Raw genomic sequence first — 25,608 nt, 5'->3', positions numbered from 1 at the left:
TTTGAATGCTATTTGATAGAATTTGTACATGGTATGAAAAATCATGAATGCCATCATGGTCTTTTATATATATATATGCATATAGTATAAATTTGAAAAATCTAAATTCGATCCCTCTAAACCTTTGACAAGCTGAACCGTTTTACCCCATTGGTACCGTATTAACAACTCAAAATTGCAATTATCATCAGCTCGATCGACTTTTCTTTTTTAGTCTTTTATTTTACTCGATGTGTGAATAAAAATGAACCCATCGAAAGCAAAACATGAGAAAAGGTTTCTGCTGAAATGAAGCCAATTGAAAAGTAAATCCAGCGGGTCCCCTGTCTATGGATTCTGTGGCTGCTGCAAAGCGATGAGCCCATTACAAAGATGACGTGGCATGGATAAACATGAGGTTCATATTTTCCCCCCTTCTTTTAGGCCATCATCTCTTTGCTCTTTAGCCTTTACCTTCAACCTCATCACTCTGCCGTCTGCTCAGCCATCTCCTCCATTCTCCAGTCTTCTTCCTCTATCCCAATCGGAATTGCTCACGCCAAAAGGGCAAAAAAGAAGAAGTTTGATTGTATATTATTACAGACAACACAAGCACACACAGAGGAGGAGAGAGAAGCATTCGAAAGAGATGCTATCTCTTCACACTTCATCTTCTCCTACACTCCCATTTCATCACTCTACTTTTCAACCGAAAGCATGTAAAAGTTTCCTTCCACATTATGATCCCACTCAGTTTTAACGTTCAATGCCTGCATGAGAACTATCACTACTTGTTACTAGACTACTAAGATGCAGTTGTACCTTGTGCTTTTGTAGGTGTACATGCAGTTTCTAGCTCCTTTCTATCTCATAGAAATGTAAAGAGCTTGTGGGCATCGTTTGGCCACTCAAGTTTCAGTTCCATCACTGCTAAAGCTGCCTCTGTTGAAGGTAAGTTCTTCCATCTTCTCCTAAGAAAGCCCGCAATTGCAAACACTTTTTTTTCGGTACATTTCCTGAATTATAAGAGTTCGTAGAAGTATCATATTCTTCTCTTTTGGTAGCTCTGCCCGACAACAACTTCATTACTGGTTATCATTCACTTTTCTTTTGGGGAAAAAGGAAGAGAAATGGTTCAATCAAAGGTTGTTTGATGTTGGTTTGCATTAAATTCTTTCTTGGCATTGAGTGGTTGAAACCATTGTTCTTGTTCACATTTGATTTCAGCCTTTCCTTTTTTTCCTTTTACGAAATCCAATTTGAAGTCCAAAATACTAAACGAATAATTAAAGTTTATATCGTTCTATTCATGATGGACACGACTTTAGGCTTCAGGGGCATGCCGAATTTTGTGATCACTATGCTCTATGATCACTGACAACTATAGCCAACAGTCATTTCTACTACAGGATAATTCTGGTTTCTTAAGGTTCCGTTAATTTTGTGGAAATGATATTATTCTAGTACGTGATAATCTTGGGTTCTCAAGGTTCCTTTAATTTTGTGGAAAAGAATGTCCTGAAGTCTCATGTGTATTTAGTATCGGCGATGAAAGACTCACGAAACAGGAAATTAGGTTTATGGGATCTCATTGAAAGTGAGGCATATTTTTAAATATGATTTTTTTTATGCTTTCCATTTCCTAACTGCTAAGGATTCGATTAATTAGGAGTTTATCAACTTTCATGGTTTTGTTAGGTGAGATTTATGATCCTAAAAATAAAGGGTTAATTACATTTACCTCCCTTGAGGTTTGACCAAATAACGAATCGATCCCTGAGATTTAATCAAATAATAGATTCCTCCCCCACACTAACTTCTGTGATACGAACCCACCTAGAAGGCCTGAACTCGTATCCCATTAGTCACGGATCTAGACGCTAAAATCAAGTTAAGGGCGGAATTCCTTGACTCCACTAGACGAACAACTCGCGAACCTTGAATTTAATCGCAACCCACAAGAGTTTGAATAAGTAAACCTAGGAACAAGGTAGAAGATGCCACAATCAAGTGTGTTTCTTGATTTATAAGTCCAATGAACACTCAAGTAAATTCTCAAGTATTCAAAGAAGAATCTCTTAGAAAGAGAGTTGTTATCACACAAGTGGAAAAGGGAGAGTAAAATTCTGATTGTCCCCCTGATAACAGGAAGGGAGGCTATTTATAGCCTTTACAAAAGAAACCCTAAAATTATTTGGAAAACACTTCGGCCCACTTGAGGACTCAAGCTGCCCGAATTGGTTCCCTTTATGTAAACCAGCAATTAAACTAACAAAACTAACTTAAATAAACTAGGAAACATGGCAAAAACCATTCGGCCTTAGTGGAACCAATGATTGGCCAAGTTAACAACCTTAAATAGGAACTAAGCTTCTTCATTTTCGGCTTCAATCACTTGAACAAGTGTACAAAGTTTAAGATCGTCAACTATGAGCCCTTGAGCTTCACTTGACCCTCCCGCTTGCACTTGAACTTGACGAACTAGGGCTTGTATAGCCTCTTGAAGTTGCTTAGCCCGACTCCTTGTAATTGGACCTCGCGGAACCACTATCTCTTTACTTGACATTGGTTGGCCCCTACTCGAGCTGCTATCATTCTGTCACTTATAAGTAACGGAAATAGCCAAAAGTCTGAATAACCCTTATTGATTTCCATCAAATTTTTAAGGGTTTATTACATCTACCTCCTTTGTGGTTTGACCAAACTACCATTAAATGCCTGTGGTGTGGTAATATTACAAGTACCTCCTTTTTAAGTAACCCCGTCAAAGACACTTAAATAGAAGTAGTAAAATGTCATATTTACCCTCTCTGTAAAAACTTGTAGTTAGAGAAAACTTATCGTTAAAAAATCGAAGGTGGTTTCAATAATAACAAATTAAACTAAGAGTTTGCTACTTAAATAAAACAGTTTTTAACCAGTATAAAAGAAAAAAATAAAACCAAGCATGTAATAATCAAATTTGATAAAATATGTGCATAAAGGAACAAAAGAAAGAAAATGAAGAAAGAAGGAAAGCCTAGAAAACAAAAAAGAAATTAAAATGTGAAAGCAAAGAAAGGAATGGAAAAAAAAAGTAGAGTGAAAAAAGGAAACCGACAATTGAGCGATGAAAGAAAATTTATAGAAGCAATGTAAAGGTTCACTCAATCCACCACAAAAGAGTCTCTACAAGTCTGTAACCCTTTGTCGGCCAATAATCTTGTTTGTTGTATTTCCCTTCTCTGCAACTACCACAATCATATCGACCAATCCAGAGACGAGTAAAATCTCAAACTCACTCAAATTGGCAGTGAGGAATTAACGGTTATCAGCCAGGATCTGACTTGATTCATGCGGGTATTTAGAGTTCCAAATAATCATTTTTTCAACTCTGGGTTATATCTGTAGTTGGTCATTGGGTTTGATATTATCAAATGGATGTTTTCTCTGCTTATAACGGAGTTAAAAGGATGGTTGTTATGGGAATAATAGAGATGAAGTCAATTAAATTTCTATAAATTTATTATGATTTTGACAGTGAAAACGTGCTCACCAAGAAAATGATCATGAAAGTGGGTATCGATAATATATCTCGATGATTTTGCTGCCATAGTTATGTCAACGGTGGTAAATGGAGTAGGTTAGGTTTTGAAGAAAAGCAACGAAGGGAAGGGGAAGGTTATGGATTTAGGGGCAATCTAGGCATTTCATTAAATTTGTATGATGGCATCATTATAATCTTAACAGTCAACAGCAACAGACTAACGGGAGGGGTGTATCTGTTATACATCTTTCAATTTGAGGGACCTTTTTGTAGTTTGTCTAAATTTCAGGGAGTAAATGGTAATTTGGTTAAACCTCAGGGGAGGTAAATGTAATTAACCCAAAAATAAAAGAAATTAAAGTTGTAGGAATGTTAAGAGTCTTGAAGTACATATATAGTTCCTTTATTCTAGTTCTCGACTTAGTTTCTTCTCACCCTCTCTCGACCTCTAAAGCTCACTTCCCCTACTCCTTGTCCTGCATTGCATATCAACCTTACAAACTTCTAATGTGTAGTGGATTGGCAATGCTGCACCGGTGAAGGGATAATTCCAACATGTTGAGCCTTTATTTTCTTGTCCTTTGGTACAATTTACCAACTACTTTTAAAGTCCATTTCTTTGAGTTAGTGTTTCTTCACATACTAATATATTTGAAGTTTGTCTGTGTTACATTTTACAATAATTACAATTATTTGGAATATTGCAGCTAATGCCTCCACAGTATCACTCCATACAGCAGAGTCTGATGTATTGAAAGCCTTATCCCAGATAATTGATCCAGACTTTGGAACAGACATCGTCTCATGTGGCTTTGTTAAAGATCTTCTAGTCAATGAGGCTGTGGGAGAGGTCTTTTGAAAGATGAATCTAATCACTTTATTAGCCGGTAGCTAGTGTTTAATGTCCTTACCCAACATTTCAACTCAATCTCAGGTTTCATTTCGCTTAGAGCTCACAACACCAGCATGTCCAATCAAGGACATGGTAAATGAAACACAACCACCATTGTTTGATCAAGAATTGATGTGTGTATCCTGTGGTACATACTATTTAATTTATTACTTTCTGTTCTTGCTTAAGTCCATTGCAGCAGGATTCTTTGGTGAAAAGATTTTCACTTTAACCAAAGCTCTCTTTTTCTCTGCTTCTTCCGTTAATTACATTCTTTGATCAACTTTTTATTGAAATGATATATTAAGACAACTTGTTGCATTCTCCCCCCCACCCCCTCCTCCCACCCTTCAAAGAGCTCCGTGAGAGTGACTCTTTTCTTAATTAGACTTGAATATATCATAGACACACAGTAAAAATCCATTTTCCACAGTTTGAACAGAAGGCTAATGAGGTAGTTGCAGCACTCCCCTGGGTGAGAAAAGTAAATGTTACAATGTCAGCACAACCAGCTAAACCTATGTTTGCTGGGGCACTTCCAATGGGTCTGCAAACAATATCAAACATAATAGCTGTTTCGAGTTGCAAGGTAAAGCATGTGCAATCTCTCTGTTGGTTAGCTATTCTATGAACCTGATTTGTTTGTTACATTACTTTATTTTGTATGAGTACACATATCTGCATGGGTACACATTTTGTATGAGTTCCTTTATTTTGTTCAAAGTAGAAATTTTAGTGATGGGACTTTGCCTGTGTACTTGTTTTTTCGGATTAAAGCAATATAGGACTTCTGTGCTAGTATCTGAATATGTGAAACTTGGACTCTTAATGTTGAGATAACTTGAAGAAGTTGATTTGAACATCTGACTTGGGTGTTTAACCGATTATTATCTTCAACTGCTATCATGCTTATTATTGTCTTGAGTCCTTTTAGTAGCTTTACTGTGACATTGTCTTTAGCACTTACAATAGCTTTGCATTTACTGCAGGGAGGGGTAGGAAAGTCAACTGTTGCCGTCAACCTTGCTTTTACGTTGGCTGGCATGGGTGCTAGAGTCGGTCTCTTTGATGCAGATGTTTATGGTCCCAGCTTGCCAACGATGGTCTCCCCTGAAAATCGGCTGCTAGAAATGGTAATTCTCCAGTTATTTGGGAGAAACTGTGTGATACTTTTTGGTCATTTTATAACCAGCGAAAGACATCTAACAGAACCCAGAGAAGAACACCATCATTCCAACTGACTACTTGGGTGTCAAGTTAGTATCTTTTGGATTTGCTGGTCAAGGGCGTGCAATAATGCGAGGTCCAATGGTTTCTGGAGTTATCAACCAACTGCTGACTACTACAGAATGGTATGCCTTGCATAATATTTAGATTAGATCTCTTAAATTTGGAAGTTTTGCTATTGCATGTTATGTTTTAAACTTTTAGGAGGAAAGGTCAATCACATAATGTAGATATTGTTCATTCCAATTGGCACCTCTTTGATTTGAATCCAGCTTATCACATGGCAAAAATTTGTTTGCTTAAACTAGGAAAAGTAATATAGTAAGAGCTAATTGGAAGTTTTATGTTAATGTTCAGATCTGTTTAAGATATGCTTATGTGCTTTGGTTTGATATTATGCTCTAATTCTCACTTTTATGCAGGGGGGAACTAGACTATCTTGTGGTTGACATGCCTCCTGGAACTGGTGATATTCAACTTACCTTATGCCAGGTGATGTTTTAATGCCCCGGTACTCATTTATTGGATCTTTTCTGTAAAATATTAATTGATAATTCTGTACATTGTCACCGTAATTTTTAAAATCCATTAGATCTTATAGTTCAATTCAACTACCAGGTTGTTCCTTTGACTGCTGCTGTTATCGTTACTACACCTCAGAAGCTTGCTTTTATAGACGTGGCCAAGGGAGTTCGGATGTTCTCAAAGCTTAAAGTATGGTTCCGTTACTTATGTGTGCTATTATTGTATTTTGAAGCAAATGCGGTGATCTTAACCTTCCACATATTATCTACTGAAACTTTCCCATCACTGTATGCTGGTTGCTCAGTTACCTTCTGTTATTGAGTGTTTTTGTGTTAGCAGGTGCCTTGTATTGCTGTAGTTGAAAATATGTGCCACTTTGATGCTGATGGAAAACGGTATTACCCTTTTGGTAGAGGTTCGGGTTCTCAGGTTTATACATATTCCAAAATCTGATATTTATCTGCTCCTTCTATGACACATTAAGTGATAACTTATATACCAGGATGAACAGTGGCATCGCAACTGTGTCATGACAAAATATTTGCAAAAATGATGGCTAGCATGATAAGTCAAATATAATTTGGAGACATGAATTCTTAAATTATTTATCCCCATCTGTTCAGGTTGTTCAGCAATTTGGAATCCCCCATTTGTTTGATCTTCCTATTAGACCAAGTGTAAGTGCCATTCTTGCAATTCTGGCTAGAAAGCACCATTTTGTAGCTGGTCTGTTTTAAGAAGTTTATATTTGTGAAATATCCTCGACTTCATATAAGTCTGTTTAGTTCTCAATCCATGACTACTTTTTCTATATGGAAACTTAAAAAATTTTGATAGAACATGAGAACCAATGGCTAGAATTTTTCTCTTAATAAGAAAGGAAACAATGTGACAGCTATCTGCTTCTGGAGATAGTGGAGTGCCAGAAGTGGTGGCTGACCCTCAAGGGGAAATTGCCAGCACATTTCAAGACTTAGGGGTCTGCGTTGTCCAACAGTGTGCCAAGATCCGTCAACAAGGTACTTTTATCTTTTATCTTTTTTCTATTTTTAAGAATTTGAAGTTAATTGAAGAAGTAGCTTGTTGTAAAAAAGCATGAAAATGTACTGAGTCCTCTTCCCTAAGAAAATGCTTTTGGAGTCTATTGAAGAAGTAGCTTCTTGTGAAAAAGTGTGAAAATATAGTAAGTCCTCTAGCCTAAGAAAATGCTAGCAAGTTGTTAGGCCTCGACTTGAGTTTTCTGGAATCTCTACAAAGAGAAAACCTTTTTCAAGATCATATTTCTTAAATTCCTTCAGACAATTATGGTGGGGATGAGTGAAAATTTTAAGTAACATGAATCTTCTTAGCATGACAATGAGTTTTGTAGTCAAATTTGTTTGACCTTATTTATCATTTTCTATGAAATCAAACCACCATTCGGGCAGGATTGCTACTCTACCAACTAACTTGACATTGACTGTGAATTATGTCATTTGACAATCAGATTACCCTTTTTTTTCTTTTTTTTTTTTCCAGTGTCAACAGCTGTAACTTATGACAGAACTATCAAGGTAATCAAGGTCAAAGTTCCTGCTTCTGATGAAGAATTCTATTTGCATCCTGCAACTGTAAGACGAAATGATCAGTCAGCTCAAAGTGTGGTATGTAGTGAAATCTTGTTCTACAAGTTTTATTTTTTTTCCCCTTCTGAAAGATATATGAGCAATCATGAGAGGCTAATGGTCGTATAAGATTCCATGGGGTAATAGAATTGAGTTTCAGAGTCAGCTTCTGTCTAGAATCACGTCCATAGATGAGATACCTTTTGCCTATCCATCTTACACGATTCCCAATTCACACAACTACACTTGGTGATGACCCCTTTTTAATGACGGTGAGTGAAGGTGTTGAGAAAATTTAGATCAGTGTAAAAGTCTTGTTAAAATGGCTTGAGGCATAGACAAGATTAGTTTATGCTCTTAAACTAAGTGCCTTGTCACCACCAAGAAGTTTATGTTGATGGAAAAAGCTACAGTAACAGTCTATTCCAGCATTATTAAATTTAGAACTCAGGATTTCTGTGATCTCCATGAAGATTTTGCATGTCCTCCTATTATCACCAATAGCTTGTCTTATAGCAGCTGTCCTCTTGTTAAATGCATATCTTTGTTGGCTGTAACCCTGCAATTCTGTTTTTGTTTTGTAGTATAATTCTGCTACCTGATGCTTAGTTCATCCAACAAAAAATTTTCACTATTAATCTGTTTCTGTAAAACAAGAGTAGGAATTGTGTATTCAAGTTCTCACAAGTCTTAAAAAGTCAAACGGAAAGAAGATTTCTGATTTAGGACAGGTGTATAATAAGGTGTAGAAAGTAACTTCTTTGATATTTTTTGATGGGTAATGGCCAGCTTAGCCAGGAGATAGGGAAGATGGATATACACAAGGAATCCTATATCCTTATTCCATTATTTTAGGTACTGATAATACAAAGGAAACAAAGTGTTACTTTCCGGACAGAGAAGGCGAAAGGGACTTGAATAGTATTTTATTTATTCTGTTAGAAAGCAAACCAAAAACTACTTTTTGGCTAGTGAAGCTGAAAGCAACTTTCTTAGCATTTTAGATCCTAATGATACTATGTGAACAAGTTGGTTAATTTTTTGAAACCTAGCCGAAAGGAACTGTGGTGATATTTTAATTCTGGTGATGCTCTGATGAAAGCAAACACAGAGTTTCTTTTTGGACAGCGAGAAGGAAAGGAATGTCACAGTATTTTAGTCCTGATGATGCAAACAAAAAGCAACTTTATCAGAAAGTGAGAGAGAGAGACCTTGACACGCTCATCGTTTGTTTTTATAATCAATAATTCATCTCCCACAACAATTTTCTATTTGTCAGTCTCCTCCATTACTGAAATTTTAACTAGTGTTTCGTTTGCCATTGATGGCCACAGGATGAATGGACTGGAGAGCAGAAACTACAGTATACTGATATTCCAGAAGACATTGAACCTGAAGAAATTCGGCCTATGGGAAATTATGCTGTTTCGATAACTTGGCCTGATGGATTTAGCCAGGTGTTTGGACTATCTGATTTAACTACATCAATATATTTGAAATAACATTCTAAGGAGACCCTATCCCGTTAATTCTATCTTCCCGGCAAAATGATGATAATAGAGAAAATTTAAGTTGTTTTGGTTCAAGGACGTGTAGTTTCCACACATTTTGCAAATCAGAAGACCGTGGCCCGAATTTTGAATGATGCTAAAATCAGGCAGAGTTGAATGATGCTGCATGTCAGAGTTGCAATAGCAAAGTATGATTCATATATTTATGGTGGGAAAATTGGATACCTTAATATTATTGATGTCTAACATCCTAGTGAATTTGACAACACAAGCTTTGGTTAGGAGTAGGTTAATGCAGGTTTATACTTCTATGTACTATTGCAGTGCCCGTTTGTGATGCTGGTGCTCCCGACTTGAGTTTGAGTTACTTTTGTTTATGCTGTGCAGATAGCTCCCTATGACCAGCTGCAAGAGATGGAGCGTTTGGTGGATGTTCCACAACTTACCCCTGCATAGGTAAGTAGAAAAATCTCTCTCATGTTATACGAGCATTCATTAATAATTTTCTGCAACTTGCGTCTTATCCCTTTTTGTTGGTATATATATATTCCCTGAGCAGGTATAAGTAGGTAAACAAGAGGGTTACTTCTTCAGATAAAGACTGTCTGGTACAACCTACAGCGGATAGATAAGAAACACCATGAAAGGCGAAGTTGCAAGCTACTAAGCTTAGTACTACAAGTTATCAAATGCTTTTGCCCTTTTAGCATTTGATTCGGAGTTGGAGGGTTGGTGATATTCCAACATCAGCAGTTAATACAGTACCATGTTTGGTCAAATCCGGCATTGTACAAGTTTAGCTGCAGAGGAAGGGCCATAGCAAAAGATAGATATATGGCAAAAGATGGATATATGGCTAATGTTTGCTCATACGTGACAAAAGCCCCACGCAAATTTATTGAACACGCCTGTTTGGTGATGCAAATAATAATATAGCATCGCTACTATCCTTTAAATTTCCACCAAAAATGTCTGTATCTTCAACCTGTCGAGTGTTGCCTTGTCCGCTATCCAGCTGTTAACGTTCTTAAATTATTGGTATTCTCTGCCTTCGGGGAATTCGAAGTGGCCACATATCTTCTGTCGTCTCATCAAAAAGGTTATCAGCAGTAGCATATTTAGGATTTTGAGGATCGATCCTATTTAATTCCGAGGACCCAAAACAAATCCGTTCACCTTTTAGGGATCAGTAAATGGATGTACGAGAGTCTCGGGCTGCAGGAACAAAGAGAGTATTTGTCTGCATATTAATTATCCTTAACCAAATGTTGAAATGAATAACCAGAAAACAAAAAATAATTAAAGCAAACTTCAGTTCGAGTGTAGGGCTAATCTCTCTGGCTGATAACCCTTTTTTTTGGGTTTCTTCGCACAAGAATTTGGGTTGTGGTAACTCCATGCAATGTTCAGAGATAGAGATCCTTGTCATTCACCCTATGCTTTTAAATTTCTTTCGGTTATATTCATAATAGGAGAATTACTGTATATCCAATTTTTGGACTCAAGTTAAAGGAAATGGAAGAAATGACAAAGAAAATAAAGGAGAAAATAAAGGAGATACAGAGCTCAAGAGAGCCTTCCACGAAAATGTCTCTGTTTGTGAAGGATAAGCTGATGGATGATATCAAACAAGATCCGATCAATACATTTGTGCACATTATCTGCATATAATTGAACGACAATATGTGTTATTTCCATCATTTTATATGTACGTTTACTCTTATCTTTTCCCCCTCCACGTTGAGCTATATCAGAGTAATGACTTGGACCATCCACCCCAATCCTATCAAACACGGTTGGCCTTTTTTTTTCCCTAGATTTTTTTTTGGAACCCATATATTTATTTTTTTTAAAAAAAAACCACGAAAGCCACCAAGGAAAGATAAATCTTGACGACTCCTTGTGTCTCTCACGTGCGTTTTGACCCAAAATCAAGAAAGAAAAAAGAGAATGGTGTGTGTGATCGTCACCACCCTATACCTACAACTGTTGACAAAACGGCAATAATGAGCCTTAAATAATTTCGTTGGGACCAAAATTCTCAACTACAAATATTAAAGCCATTAGAAAAATCTCGTGTTTAATAGTAGTAGTTTTTTTTTTTTTTTGGGTCAAAATGTTTAATAGTAGTAGTAATTGTGCCTTTTCGGCTTTTCCAAGGAAGGATGGTGGCAGCAATCTTTATAAAATTCGTGGGCATTTGTTTATAAAATGTTAAGTCGTAATTACAGTTACCAAAAATGTTAAGTCTCTGCAATCTTTAAAACAGGTGGTATTGTGGGAAACAAAAATCCTAATTTAAGAAATGTGATTTTCCCTTTTGTTTAGTAACTACAAAGTAACTAAAAATAAAGAATGTAATAAAGGATAATTTTCTAGGAATAAGAGAACAGAAACCAGACATTCACACATTATGCTTTTTTTTTTTTTTTTTTTTTGTACAGGAGTAACTTCACACATTACGTGGTTAACGCGTGCAAATTGGATGAAACAAGATCTCCTTTCGACTCGATTTTTCCCAACTAGTGGGAAGATGAGAATTATGAGCTTTCATGGGGTCAATTTTTGTCTCCATCCTTTCTTTTTTCATTTTTCTATTGGCAAAAGATAGGAAACCAAGATTCTTATTTTTTTTGCATGATTTATTTAGGTAGATGGCACTCTCTACGTCGAGTTGTTCACTAAACAAGAAAGTCATCCTTGCATGCATTGGGTCTATACTCTGTAGTAGTACTGCTTTTTTTCCCGGTGAAGAAAGCCTAAACAGAGGTGGCTCTTTACTCGGACGTTGCCAAATTTTACAGAAAGTTTAGGGTTCAGCTTCTTAAAATGGCAAAAGACCGAGGCGAGTCTTAAATCTTCATAGTTAATTTGTACCAAGATAGTAGTAGTAGTAACGTGCAAAATCTAGATGCTTAAGAGTATCTCATCATTACCAAGAATTTATGCAATGCAACTACTACTCCATCCGTCCCACTTTGATAGTCATGTTTTCCTTTTTTGTCTGTCCCAAATTATAGTCCACTTTCCAATTGAAGAATGTAATTGTATTTTAATTTTCCTAAAATACCCTTATTCAATGTAAGTTGTTGTTACTATAAACCTACCACATTTAATGAGAGTTGATTCTTTTTTTACTATCAATTCAAGTTCCCATAAAGTTGTATTCTAATTAATGTGAGGGTATTTTAGGAAAATAGCTACCTAAATTGATTGTTCCAACAAAATTAACTACTTTTTCTTAAACTGTGTGAAAAAAAATCAGGACTATCAAAGTGGGATGGAGGGAGTAGATGAAATGACACGAATGAAAGCGAACCATTATCTTCCCTTTACTTGAAATTAGAAACTAATTATGATTTGCAATTTTCAAGGTGGTTGTCTTGCAGAGTTGTTGATAGTATTCATTTTCACGTTCTCATAACACCTGGAACGAGTTATAACCAACCATTAATGCTAAGCTATTTCAGAAAATCTAACATACTAAATAAAATGATATGGATCACACAAGAGCCGGCAATGGCCGTGCATGCTCTAAAGTTGTGTGGGGCGTATATGTAGCAGATAGAGACGCTGTATTGTACAATTCATGGACAATGATTTCCAACCTTTTTGACATTTTAAATCTGTGGTTATGGACAATCAGTGTTTCATCTTTGAAATTGTGAAGAATCCTTTTGCGGCCCCGGCGAAGGGTGGCCTTTCTACCAACAAGATCTTTACCTATTATTAATGCTCTTAATTTGTCTGCCTCGATCAGCAGGGGAAATGCATTAAGGAAATATGCAATGCATTTGAAGTCATATAGCTTTAAAGGCTAAAGCAGCCTTTATTGCCGGGTGAAGGCAAATATTTGTGTAGACTTCGTTTATGGGTTTATTTGTAGAGCTTTGCTATATGTGAATCCAAATAATTATATAGATTTTCTTATACCATTGTACATTACTCATCGTCACTTTTTTCTTTTTTCTTTTATAATGACACTACACGTCATTATAACTTATATGACTATAACTTGCGTAATTTATCTGTTTCATCAATTATTTGCTGCTCCTATTTCATAGAGCAGGTATAGGTAGAAGTGATATTACTGTCTACAGTGTGTTAATGTTCTTGGTTTTGACTGGCAAAGAGTTACAGTCAAATTAAAGACCATAGACAGTAACATATCGAGCCGCAAAATCACGACGAATCAACTCGGTCGTGGGTTGCTGATCTGTCGACAAAAGTTTCATTCATCAGTCATTGATGACTGGACATCGGGTCCAATCGTGCTAGGCCTTCAAGCACGGGCATCATGACCACCAACCAGATGGATAAACAAGATTTTTTTTTTTGAGGGAACAAATAAGTTAAGATAATTTGCTAGGCCTTCAACCTTTTGCTTTCGTTCTCTAATTTGCTCATGATGGTTGGTTAATAGCACCTCGCGGTAAAAGTATGTAATTAGCCATGAAAATTCGGTAGCCTATAAGGGTTTGTTAGAGTATCATTTTCCCACTTCAATAAGAAAAATGGTTTTTCCAATTAATTGCATTTCTTTATCATCACGGTTAGAGTCTCTGCAGATCGTGACCCTCTCAGTCTCCTCACGAAAAAAGCCACATATGATGGATTAGCTTGACAACTCTTTCTTGTTCCTTTTTATCTTTTTGGATTTGTCTAGCTTTTTCTTCAACAAATTTAACCTGGAAATTCTTTGTAAATTGAACCTGATACATGTGACTTGGCCATTTGGAAATTTCCGACCCTTTTGTTTTTGAAGATCGAAGATAAAAACAATAAAAACCTTCTTCTTGAAAACCTTTCGACTCAGCCCCCACGGGGTAGCTCGGACGGTGCGCTCCCCCTCTTTAGGGTATGGCCACTTACTTGGCAACCAGGGTTTGAGTTCCGTGGCTTATGTCTTCGGTGTGGAGTGGGGCCTCCTCTCCCGGAGTGCAGGGGATTAGTCGGGCCCCGTAAGAATTGATCCGGACACCCTGTGTCGACAAAAAAGGAAAACCTTTCGGCTCCATGAATGAGTATGAGATTCTTGTTACACGTGTAATTCACAAGCAGCAAGAGTATTATTATGCTGTGAAGTGAACTTTTCATTCTTGTCCTTCTTCTGAGATGTCTTTGAGCCTGGGACAAATCTGTTTTAAGCAACTTTTCTTCATCCTTATTGGATATAAACAATTAATTCGTTAGCTTTTCTGACAAACTTATCTTATTAATTAAAATTTGGAGTTGCACCACTTAACCATGGATCACCAATATATGCTATTCTTTTCAGCACAAGGTTATTGAAATCAAAAAGTTCCAACTTCAATTTATTGCATATCCTTCTCATCCAGCACTGGACCACGATCAGGAGCTATTGGGCAGGCAACGGCGTGTTTATACGAATACTTTATTTGTATCATATAAATAGCTTTTTGCTTTTTCGAAACAAATGGAGTGAGAATTGCTGAATTGGCTTGCACGGAACTTTGGACATAGCCTAGGTGTGGGCGTAAAGAATTAAGCTTGCCGGGTACAGTGAAGTCATATGATCATATGTATAAAAGCATAAACTAGATCATATACTTGGTTCTTTTTCTTTTCTTTTTTTTTAAAAAAAAAGAACCATATGGCGATATCGATATTAAAAAAAAAAAAAGAAAGAACCATATGGCGATATGGATCTCTTTGTTACTATATGTGTTATGCGGTGTGTTCTTATTTGTCTGTCCATCTTTTTTTTTTTTTTGTAATAAAAGGGACTATATATTGAACAAACTTAAGTTATAAGTACAAAATGAGGGAAGCAAATTTCTTTAAAGATCTGCATCTACTAGATTTCTCAAAGCATGAGGACTATATATTTGCCTGTCCGTCTTTAGGAATGCATCTAAACGCTGTGTCCTTCTGCAAAGTGTGTATCTATACAATTATGCAAGGCAATTCGTATTGTTGCTTTTGTTTGTTTTACATGTATTTAGTTATTATGTTAAAATTAGTTAGTTTTTTTTTCTTCCCCGTATATAAACTTAGGTAGGCTGATAGTTGATTTTCTAAAAGGAAAGGGTGTACATTTTCTTTCTTTATTTTCTGAAGGGCAATTGCAAGGTTATCTCGAATTTTTAATTATGATACAAGGTACCAAAGAAAAATATCCTTTTTAGTATCATACTATTTCTAGTAACATCACACGCGCCGAAAAGAAAAATGGTTGGGGGAGGGGAGTTAAGAAAAATACTAGTGAGTGTGTTTGGATTGCAAATTTATCTCAAATAATATTTCGCTTGCATCATAAATATATTTTTCAATCCACTTTTTTATATTCCCAACTACTTTTTATCTCACATACATCAAATCACAAAAAGTGCTACAGTAATTATTCCAAATAATATTTCAGATAATACTCCATCCAAACTTATTAACTACTAGTTGAGTTTGTTTGTATAATGAGTTATTTGCACAATTTTATTTATTTATATTATCAATATATTTTTTAATTATTTTTTTTATTTCGATTAAAATAATAATAGTAATTAGTTGGTGGGGTGTTAATCATGCTGGGTAGCTTCTATCTTTCTCCGTTGAAAGCGACTTATCTCTGATGAAGCAATTACAACATGGTGGGACCCGTGGGGTGGGGGCAGCGGTGCAGGAATAGTAAATGAAAAAAGTTGGGCGTTGGAATCATCAACGACTTGGCAGACCCGCAGACACACAGTACACACAGTCAAGCAGAAGACGACAAAAAGGACCTTTTGCAGTTTTACTTAGTAAAAAATTTACAATTACATGCGATAAAGTCATCGGATGATGGAACAACAGGGACAGTAGCGCTGTAGACACCTCACCATGCTGATTGCTGACTGCTGAGAGAGAGGCCTTTTTTTGTCGAAAAAAAAAATATAACATGTGGTGGTGCCTGTCCTTTCTTCTGTTGGGTTTTGGCCTTCTTCCCAATTAGCTAAATCCATCCTTGACCAATTCCCGCCTCTTATATTTACCACTACGTCCTTTTTCAGTTTCTCATCCTCCTCATCTTCGATCATCTTTATGAGCATCCCATTCTCATGGACCACAATCAAAGTTGTCCAATTCAAATCATATTTGGACACGGCATATTCTTTTTACCTTCTTATTGAGGCCTACAAGAGTATTGAACTTGGCAGTATTAAAAATCAATAATAATTATTCACCACTAGAGAATATATAGTGCTGATTTTACACTTTTGGATGTGCTACTCGAAAATGCTAAAAGATACCCTTTTCAATATTAAGGAATTTTAAACTGAATTATACCAAATCTCTAATTCAGGAGAAGCTATTATCTGATATTGCAACTTAATTAGTTTTAAACAATGCGCGAAATGAGCGGGTTTGCTTGGATAATTTTTTTTTATTATTCATAAAACACTGTATCCTCTCTCCGTATCATTGCCAATTTTGCATACTTTTAGTGTTTTTAGATGTTGATGTTGGGACAAACTAATATTATTGTTATAGTGAAATATTGGTTGGGCGAAAATATTTATTATTGGAATAGTTTGTTAAATGAAATGAGATTATTTGATGAAGTAAGACCTAAGGCTTTGGGGTACAATTGTACAAAGAATAAACTTGTACTAAATGTACAAGTGGATCTGTGGCAGAACTGACGCGAACAAAATTTGGATCAGATAAGTGGATTGCATTCAGGAATAAAAGACTTAGGGTGCATTTGATAAAATTGAAAATTGAAATCTAATATATAAAGTATGAATCAATTAACTTATTAAACTGTTAATTATTAAATTTAATATATTTAAATGCATATAACATTCAATGATAAGTGAATAGTTTATCACTTAATTTTGGGAGCAAGTTTTGTCTAAAAAATTCAGTATCGCTTAATTAATTCATATGTTAAATTTTTAATTATCAAATGATTTGAATATATTAATATCTGAATTTATTAAATCTAAATGTTGAATTAGATTATCAAACAGAATCTTAAGATCTGAGCGCCGATCTTGGTCTGATCCACTTTAATCATTGCAGATTGGTTTTTTTTTTTTTTTGTCAATACATTGCAGATTGGTATTCGGTAGCCATAAAACCAGAGACCTGGTATATATGAAAGTCCGGAAAACCTTTGGGGAAAAGAAGATGAATCTCAAAATTTTTTGGGGGTTAGGATAGGGACAGCCTTATAAAGGACGCGGTTCTCCTTAGCATGCCATTACTTTCTTTCGGAAGGTTTTCAAGTTTCAACTATATATCACCCTCAAAAAAAAAAAAAATCAACTATATATCCGAGGGGCCAAACACATTTAATGATCCCAACCGCCCAAAAATCCTTTTTCCTACAATTTTCAAGTATTAATCAGTCAAACCCAATTTATCCAACGCAGGCATTGTGGCGCAATTGTCTCCTTCGCATCTACATGAGCCAAAACCAGATAAAGTGAAATCGTTCGCTTGATTTACAATCATGAGTTTGACACAATTATGAGAAAAACATTTTTTTTTAAACTCAACATATTTATTGATTTGTTGCCCGACCTTTAAACTTTTTGTTTTTTTTTAATCTCAATTTATATTATTGTGGTTGATTCTTGACGAAATTTCATTAGGAACGTATCAGTTTTGTGGAAGGTTTCTTTTCCGTTTTCTTTTTTACTCTAAGGAGGGTCAATGACCCATTATACAATAACTGTCCTAGAACTTTTCCTTTTTTTTTTTGGATATAATGGAATCTATTCTACATTTACTCCTACTCTATACTAGAGGGAGGGGCATCTAAAGAGATCAAAGGGAATTCGAAGGAAATTGAACCACCACCAACCCAAACACAAACAGTGCCGCACTTGCTGGCAAAATTTTCAGAAAAATTTGGATTTTTGAATATAATCCAAATGATTTGGTTCCTTAACATACATTCAAATAAAATTTTAAAAACTCTTTTGGTGGCCAACTAATCTAGAAATAGTTAGTTCTTAAAACTTTTCCTCTCTCTCTTCTTTTTCCCCTCTCGAAACAAGATGGATCACGGAAAAAAATTTGTTAGTTTAACTCAAGAAAGATAAGCAATGAACAACAATAATATTATGCGGATGTCACACTAATAGTTGATCTTGTATGGCCTGTTTCTTCACAAAGTGCTTAACAAAAAACGTCAATAAATTAATGCTAACTAGACCATTATATATCCAGTGATAGAGCGTTAAGATTCTTAGAATCTTTTGTGAATTCATTCTTAAGAAAAGGGGGAAAAAGAAAGAGGGTGATGTGACTTTATAAAATAGGATTTTTCTAACAAATGCCCTCGTTAACCATGTAAACTCTATCTAGCCTATCAAACATATCTTGTATATACACATATCAGTAATTATTATATTTTTATGCATTTACATATTTTCTCTAATTAATGTTATCTTTAAAAAAATCTAATACTTGAAGAGTGCCCAATAACTATCCTACAAAATATTGTAGTTTAGTGATTTCCCAAAACTTTTTGAGTGAGGGGGAGAGATGATTTGGATGGTCCGAAAGAGAGAATATAAGTAGAGGTTTTGGGTTATGATATTATGTTAGTTTATCACCTTCTCAAAAAGTATTAGTTTGTCTTCCTCCAGAATAGTTAAGGATAAGTACAAAATCATCAATTACCCCAACAATGTTAATTTACGGCACTTTTTTTAAATTATTAGGGCTAAATGCTTTTGATTTATTTGTCCAAGACTCCTCCTGTTGCCTATATAAGACAGACAAAGGACTAGAAAAACATATACATTAACATTAGTAAACCCCATCATCTTAACCAAAAAAAAAAAAAAGCATTCAAGACACTGTTCCATCAGCTTCTCTCCTTCTTCCCTAACCAATTCTACTACCTTTCCCCCTGCAAAAAGCTCAGAAAAGGCAGCATGGTCACGCCAAAATCTATGTTCACAGCCATGAACGCAAGACTAATTGGTTCTGGAAAAGAAACCATAATTCTTGCGCATGGCTACGGGGGAGACCATTCGGTCTGGGACAAAGTGGTGCCCTCGCTGGCTCAGTTACACCAAGTTTTGGTTTTTGACTGGAGTTTCTCAGGTGCCGTCAAAGATCTAAACCTCTTTGACGCAGTTAAGTATTCTTCATATGATGCTTTTGCCGATGATATAATAGCTCTCGTGGAAGAAATGAACTTAAAATCTTCAGTCTTTGTTGGACACTCCATGTCTGGGATGATTGGATGCATTGCTTCAGTCAAGAGGCCCGACTTATTCAGCAGGCTGGTACTTGTTGCATCTTCTCCAAGGTACTTCCAAGTTTCAGTAAATACAAACTACTACTGTTATTACATAGATATTACAGAGATAGCAAGACAGTGGTTGAACTTGAGGGTTTTGTTTATTGTCTTTTCAAGAATAGTTAAAGTTTTTTTTTTTTTTTATCGTTTCTTTTCTCTTTCCATTTCCTACGTCTGCGTCGTAGTCTCCTCTTCCGATGCATCCCCAGTCCCCCTGCTAGAAATTATTTTTTTTTTTGGGTTAAAAAATAGCTTTTATTTCAATCATAAATGAATCATGTTCGATCGGTTAAAGTTGAACCTTTTCAAAAGTCTGATAATATAGTCACAAATTTCATAAAATCTAGTGCACGAGTAAGCTTTATCTATTTATTTATTTATTTATTTATTTATTTATTTTTGCGCTGGTACTTATTCTCCATATGCTTTTATTGATCTGCCCCCTTCCTGCAGAATTTTAATCTAGTTTCCTGAATATTCGGGTGCTTCCCATAAACTTTGATGTGGTTGTGCGTGCGTCCTATACTTCTTTTTGTCTTTGCTATGGAAGAGATTGGCCGGTTGTAGAGGGGCGTCAGTGGTCACAATTTGAGATTGTGATCAGGCACTTGGAAACCTACAAAACAGGACAACTTTCGGCCTTTTTAGAAAAATTTTTATATGGTGGCAAAAACAATAAAAAAACTGGTTTTATAAGATTTTTTGACAAAGGAAAAAGTTTTTTTCCCCTTTTTCTTCAAAGGAGATGAACAAATTGATTACAAAAACTTTTAGGATTTTGTTTGGATTGCACTTTTTAAAGAATTTTTAGAAAAAAAAGATTACTGTAGCATTTTTTAAGATGTGATGTACGTAGATAAAAATATAATTGAGAAATGTGCAAAAAAAATTCACAAAAAACATGTGATAATTTTTTCCCCTAAAAAATACAAAATCCAAACAGGGTTTGGACCGTATTTTTCTGTTGATGAATTTGTAATCCAAACAGGATTACTATAGATTGTGATGAATTTCCTGCTGACGAATTAGCTATATAATTTCCTCTCCGTAGACTAAAATCGTAGATTGTGATGTCATGGATTTATTTGGATTAAACATCCGCTTGATTTGACACCGTGTCAGTAAACCTTGAAAAATTTCTCTTCCCTTCCTTCCCTTTTGCATTTTTTTTTCTTTTTTCTTTTAGTGTAAGCATGTGAATGGACATACACCTCTTTTTGTACTATAGCGAGCACCTTTTACCGAAATAGCATCACAAATCATGTCGGATCCTGGAATCATGCATAGTTTACTTCACTTTATTTTTAGAAATTTGTCCTCACCATATCCTCCTACCCTCTTCCTCAATCAACGAAGCATAATAAGGATAAGGTCTAGCCACTTGTATCACCTACACAAATTCTATATTTATTTGTACACAAAATTCTTTCACGTACATATGACACTCTACCTTGTTTTTTTTCCCCCTTCCGTTTAAGGTTCATAAACTCAGAAGACTACGAAGGAGGATTCGAGATCTCCCACGTTGAACAGATCTTTGCTAGCATCGAGTCCAACTACGACCAGTGGGCAACCAGGTTCGCATCAATTGTGGTAGACAACAACGATCCTCCCTCGGTCGAAAAAATTGCAGGAACCTTGAAACGAATGGGATATAAAACCGCACTTCCCTTGGCCAAAACTGTTTTCCTCAGTGACCACAGGGCCATTCTTGAAAAGGTTACGGCGCCATGTACCATTATTCACACGGCAAGGGATCTCGTCGTCCCAGATTCTGTCCCAATCTTCATGCAGAACAAAATCAAAGGAACATCAACCATCGAGATTATCGCTACCACCGACGGCCATTTTCCTCAGCTCACTGCACATAAGCTCTTCCTTGATGTTCTTGATAAGGTCTTGATCGGTCACTAAGCCGTCCGTCATACATAATGCTTCATGAACTTTTTTTAATCTGGTCTTTGTGTACCTTTTTTTTCGGTTGGGGTGGATAGAGATAGAAAATTGCTAGGATAATAAATGCTTTCTTCGACATGTGACATTGTACTTTGGGGTTGTTTACATGGGATCCCTCCTGTACTAGGAAGTCTGCAGCGATTTACCAGTTTGCACTCGTGGTTACTGTAGCTTGTGTGGGTTTGTCGAGTGTTCAAAAAGTGTGGATTTGACGCTTCTTGTTACTTGGTGTTGTAAATTATTGCTCGATATTTTAAATGGCGTTATGAAAATTATACTACGTTATCGGTGGATACCTACAGCTGAAAAGCTGTTCTTTGTTTGTGGCCATTGTCGTTGATTTCGACCCTAAAAGTCAAAATTTTCGTTATCTTTCGCTTTACAATAATTTCTTTAGAATGGGTAAATCTTAATTATTATAAACTAATATAAAATAATATATGATGATATATGCGATGTAATGTGTGTGAGATAAAAAAATAATTGATTAGATAAAACAGTGTGTTAAAACATATGTTTGTGATGATTCAAGCAAATAAATTTTTGATAAATAATTCTAATCCAGACACATCTGCACTCCAAATCATGGTGATATTGTCAAGATACTTCTACGTATTAACCCACTTATTTGTCGTCGTCGTCACTCCGATGGGGATACGGGGCAGGGACGGTCATCAGCATGACCGTCCCTGAACGGTCCCCTCACAAAACTGAAGAAGTGGCCATCATTAATCCACGTTGACAAAGCTCAAAACAGAGTCATTTTGATTAATGAGCAAGGAAAAAAATTTCTAAAAACTGTCTGAGCTTAACGCCTCCGTTACCAACCATTGAAACTCCCTTTCACAAAATCCCGCCTAATTGACTCGCTATGACTTCATTTCAATTCTTGGTACGAAAAATTTTTTTTAGTCTCCCTCCAAAAAGTTGTCAATATTCATCTACAATTTTAGAACTAAGGCAAAATACAATCAATGAATAGGAAAGTTGCAGACAAGGGGCAGAAGAAGAGCAGTCAAAATACACTTAGAAAAAGGAAGAACTACCTATTGAAGGAGAAAGTCTTGGAGGCCTAATCTCTATAAAGGGTCGGGGAAGGTTAGGACTGAACAATGAAGCTAAAGATGATGGAGTCCAAAACAGTGACACCCAATCGCATTTACATAAACCCTACAGGTAACAATATTGCAAACTAATGACATAATTTCTATTGTTTAGTGAATAGCATCACATGATTTTATATCATGGTTGTCGAAAATATATAGATGTTAGAAATTAGATCTGTTCATGGGCCATATGGGAGAGTAAAGTAGAGAGAAATTTTGAACACCAAGTGTTTGTCAAAAAGAAAAGGAGAACATCTAAACCAATTAGTAGAGGGAGTTGTTAGGAAGGGATAAATAGGGGTCATAACTCTCACATTAGTAGCAATAGTGTAGTCATTATATAACAGGGGTACTGGTTGTTTTTATGAATTTCTTATAGATTTTGTTGGTTAGCAGTGCCTGTGTGCAGATTATATGTTATGTGTGGTTTGTACATACTATTCATGGCGACATACAAAACAAAAAAAAAGTGTTACAAAGATAGTTCCCTTAAGAATGTCTCTTACAGCATGTTGTATAAGAGACATTTCATATAAATATATAATGACGCGGAGTAAAATTGTTATGCGGAGTAAAATAACATAACACTTAGATTGGTAGACGCATTGCAGAGAAAAAGATTACAAGGTTTTTTAGCTAGTGAGGTTGGACATCATGTTGAATAAATGTTACATGTAGTGAGTTAGAAGTTACAGTAGCAAAACTGATATGTAATATTGCGTGAATATACTGTGAAATTGCTACCTATTGTTTGTTAGTTAACTCGTATTTGCATAATCATAGGATAAATAGAAAAAGAAATTGATTGTTTGAAACTTGATAATTAGGGCAGTAGATGACAATTTGAACAAGGTAGGCATAATAAATAATATAATTTTTAGTTTGGCATACTCAATGTGGAAAAAAGATTATAAGTTTTACTTTGGTAGTGTGCTTGGACTTGAAGTTGGATAACTGTAACACGCAATGAATTAGCAATTACAGTGTAAGAACTGCTCTGTAAAATTTCATCAACGTAACTATGAAATTGGTACCTCCGGATTATTACATTAACTCATATTTGTAGCGTAGGACAAGAAATAGAAGAAGAAGTATCCCATCAAACTTGATAAATGAGTGAGAGTAGATTGTAAATGGAATTGACCAAACAGAATAATTAACCTACAGTTAATTTTGGCAAACAGAATGTGGAAAATAGGTTACAAGTTTTCATAACTATTGTTACTAAGATTTGAAAGTGATATATTATATATGTTAGTACTTTATAATGCATTAAGAATAAGCGGGGAAAGTATAATGGAACTGAAATGCAATTGTCTGTGTAAAACTCCAGTTTAAATGGCAGGCAAAAAATTGAGAACTTCAGGTAAGAAAGGTGGCAGAGATGAAGCAACAGGAAAACTTGATGGCAGACAACCTGAGGTTCCATCTAAATCACTTAATACGTAAAATGGCTAGTGTTTGTTTCCGCAACATCTATAGAACTTAATACGTGAGATTGATGATAATTACGCGCAACATGCAGTGGGAAGAAAGTTAGGGAAAAAAATTGAAGGTAAGACATCTTGTTCAGATTGCCTTTCTTAGTATGAAAAAATGGTTACCAGTTATCTTAATTAGTGTGCATATACATCTTGTTAGATAACTATTACATTCTGTGATAGAACAATCACAGTGAACAAATGCTTTGACATGGTTGTAAATGCACAATCAACTAGCATAATGATATTAAATCAAGTCCTAGAAATTGATAATGGAACCCTTGTGAGGAAAGAAATGCAGACAGAAGTTTACTCTTGTTGATAAGTTGAAACCCCAATTAATTGTAACAGATCAGTAATTGAAGCTTACAGTATGAAAGTTGATTGGCATGAATCTTGGTTCTAATGCCTATATGTTAGGCTGAATATGCTTGTTGTTCAAAATGTCTTGTGGATAATTGAATCTATTATATCATTACTTTATCTTGATTTGGGAATGTCAGGAGAAAACCTTATCAACATGAAAACAACCACATAGCTATACCTCCACAGAAAAATGCAAATATCAACTATACCAAAGTTCTAGAATACTTTCCAACTCACATAGCTATTTTTTGCTGTGCTATTTTCAATCTATGTTTTTATAAATATGTACAGTCAAGTAACTAATACCTCATTGATTATACCTCATAGATCATGTATATTTTCGTAAGCTAATTAATGCAGATATTAATAAACATTAGTAATTGTTTACTCTTGTTCATAAGTTGAAAACCCAACTAACTGTAACAATCTAGTAATTGAAGCCTACAGTATGAAAATTGATTGGCATGAGTTTTGGTTCTAATGTCTATATGTTAGGTTGAATGTACTTGTTATTCAAAATGTCTTACTCATAATTGAATCTACTATATCATTCTTAGAACTACTATCTTGATTTTAAAATATTGGGAGAAAATCTTATGTAATTGTTTATCAAAAAGTTGGTCCAAATGGCATGAAGGAGATTAAGAAGTTTGACTAAAAAAGCAGCTAGAAAAGAAAAAAGTGAAAAATTAGGTAGTAGCGAACTTGAAGTGCCATCAAAATCCTTGAATATGTAAGTTTGTCAATACTTTTATGTTGCACCAGTATATTGGCAAGATAGTGAGATGTGATTGTTTGATTCATTGCAATTACAAGTTCTTAAATTGGTCTCACTTTGTTTTAATTTGTATAGATAAGAGTATATAAAACCTTAGCCAAACTGATATGTGTTGAACAAAGTAAATAACCTTTACAATTTGCTTGAGCGGTGGCAAGATGGCACGGAAAAGGATAAAGAAAAATCGACGTTAAAAGAAAGAGTGTGCAATGTATCTGGAGAGATATTCGACAAATGAAAACCTTCTTGACGATTTTGGTTTCGATCACCCTGCTGCTGCTAATAATAGCAAATTTTCGTTGACCCCATGTTAGCTAGGCTGGAAGACATATGAAGCGGACTTCGCTGGTAGGTAGTCGTAGATGTAAGCTCATTCGCACAATCTATGACTTTTGCGTG

At 35.5% G+C, this 25,608-nt stretch overlaps 2 protein-coding genes across 3 annotated transcripts; both read left to right on the top strand.

The window, feature by feature from the left end:
* The first annotated feature begins 453 nt into the window (after positions 1–453).
* Positions 454–10,340, top strand: LOC113774565 (fe-S cluster assembly factor HCF101, chloroplastic). 2 transcript variants are annotated; one of them, XM_027319111.1, is made up of 17 exons: positions 454–698; positions 817–930; positions 1,044–1,124; positions 4,213–4,355; positions 4,440–4,490; positions 4,831–4,986; positions 5,387–5,530; positions 5,607–5,749; positions 6,047–6,116; positions 6,243–6,338; positions 6,489–6,578; positions 6,773–6,826; positions 7,045–7,168; positions 7,668–7,792; positions 9,088–9,210; positions 9,652–9,720; positions 9,824–10,340. In XM_027319111.1, exons 1-16 carry the CDS (start codon positions 629–631, stop codon positions 9,718–9,720), a joined length of 1,653 nt encoding a protein of 550 aa, XP_027174912.1. In that variant the 5' UTR covers positions 454–628; the 3' UTR covers positions 9,824–10,340. The 2 variants fall into 2 exon arrangements, with proteins under 2 accessions (XP_027174912.1, XP_027174913.1); XM_027319112.1 differs by lacking the exon at positions 1,044–1,124.
* Positions 10,341–19,032: 8,692 nt separating this feature from the next.
* LOC113774975 (strigolactone esterase D14-like) lies at positions 19,033–21,763 on the top strand. Its single transcript, XM_027319651.1, has 2 exons — positions 19,033–19,531; positions 21,001–21,763. The coding sequence occupies exons 1-2, from the start codon at positions 19,152–19,154 to the stop codon at positions 21,434–21,436; spliced, it is 816 nt and encodes a 271-aa protein (XP_027175452.1). The 5' UTR covers positions 19,033–19,151; the 3' UTR covers positions 21,437–21,763.
* The last annotated feature ends 3,845 nt before the right edge of the window (positions 21,764–25,608 follow it).

Source organism: Coffea eugenioides, chromosome 6 (genome assembly GCF_003713205.1).
Source record: "Coffea eugenioides isolate CCC68of chromosome 6, Ceug_1.0, whole genome shotgun sequence".
Classification (NCBI taxonomy): Eukaryota; Viridiplantae; Streptophyta; class Magnoliopsida; order Gentianales; family Rubiaceae; genus Coffea; species Coffea eugenioides.
Note: the sequence above shows the minus strand (reverse complement) of the source record. Positions and strands in the feature narration are given on the sequence as shown.

Excerpts from the sequence above, each read along its gene's own strand:
- LOC113774565 (XM_027319111.1), top strand. The coding sequence starts at position 629 with ATGCTATCTCTTCACACTTCATCTTCTCCTACACTCCCATTTCATCAC. Across the intron at positions 931-1,043 it reads TAAAGCTGCCTCTGTTGAAG|CTCTGCCCGACAACAACTTC; the intron begins GTAAGTTCTTCC and ends CTCTTTTGGTAG. Across the intron at positions 4,356-4,439 it reads TCAATGAGGCTGTGGGAGAG|GTTTCATTTCGCTTAGAGCT; the intron begins GTCTTTTGAAAG and ends ACTCAATCTCAG.
- LOC113774975 (XM_027319651.1), top strand. The coding sequence starts at position 19,152 with ATGGTCACGCCAAAATCTATGTTCACAGCCATGAACGCAAGACTAATT. Across the intron at positions 19,532-21,000 it reads CTTGTTGCATCTTCTCCAAG|GTTCATAAACTCAGAAGACT; the intron begins GTACTTCCAAGT and ends CTTCCGTTTAAG.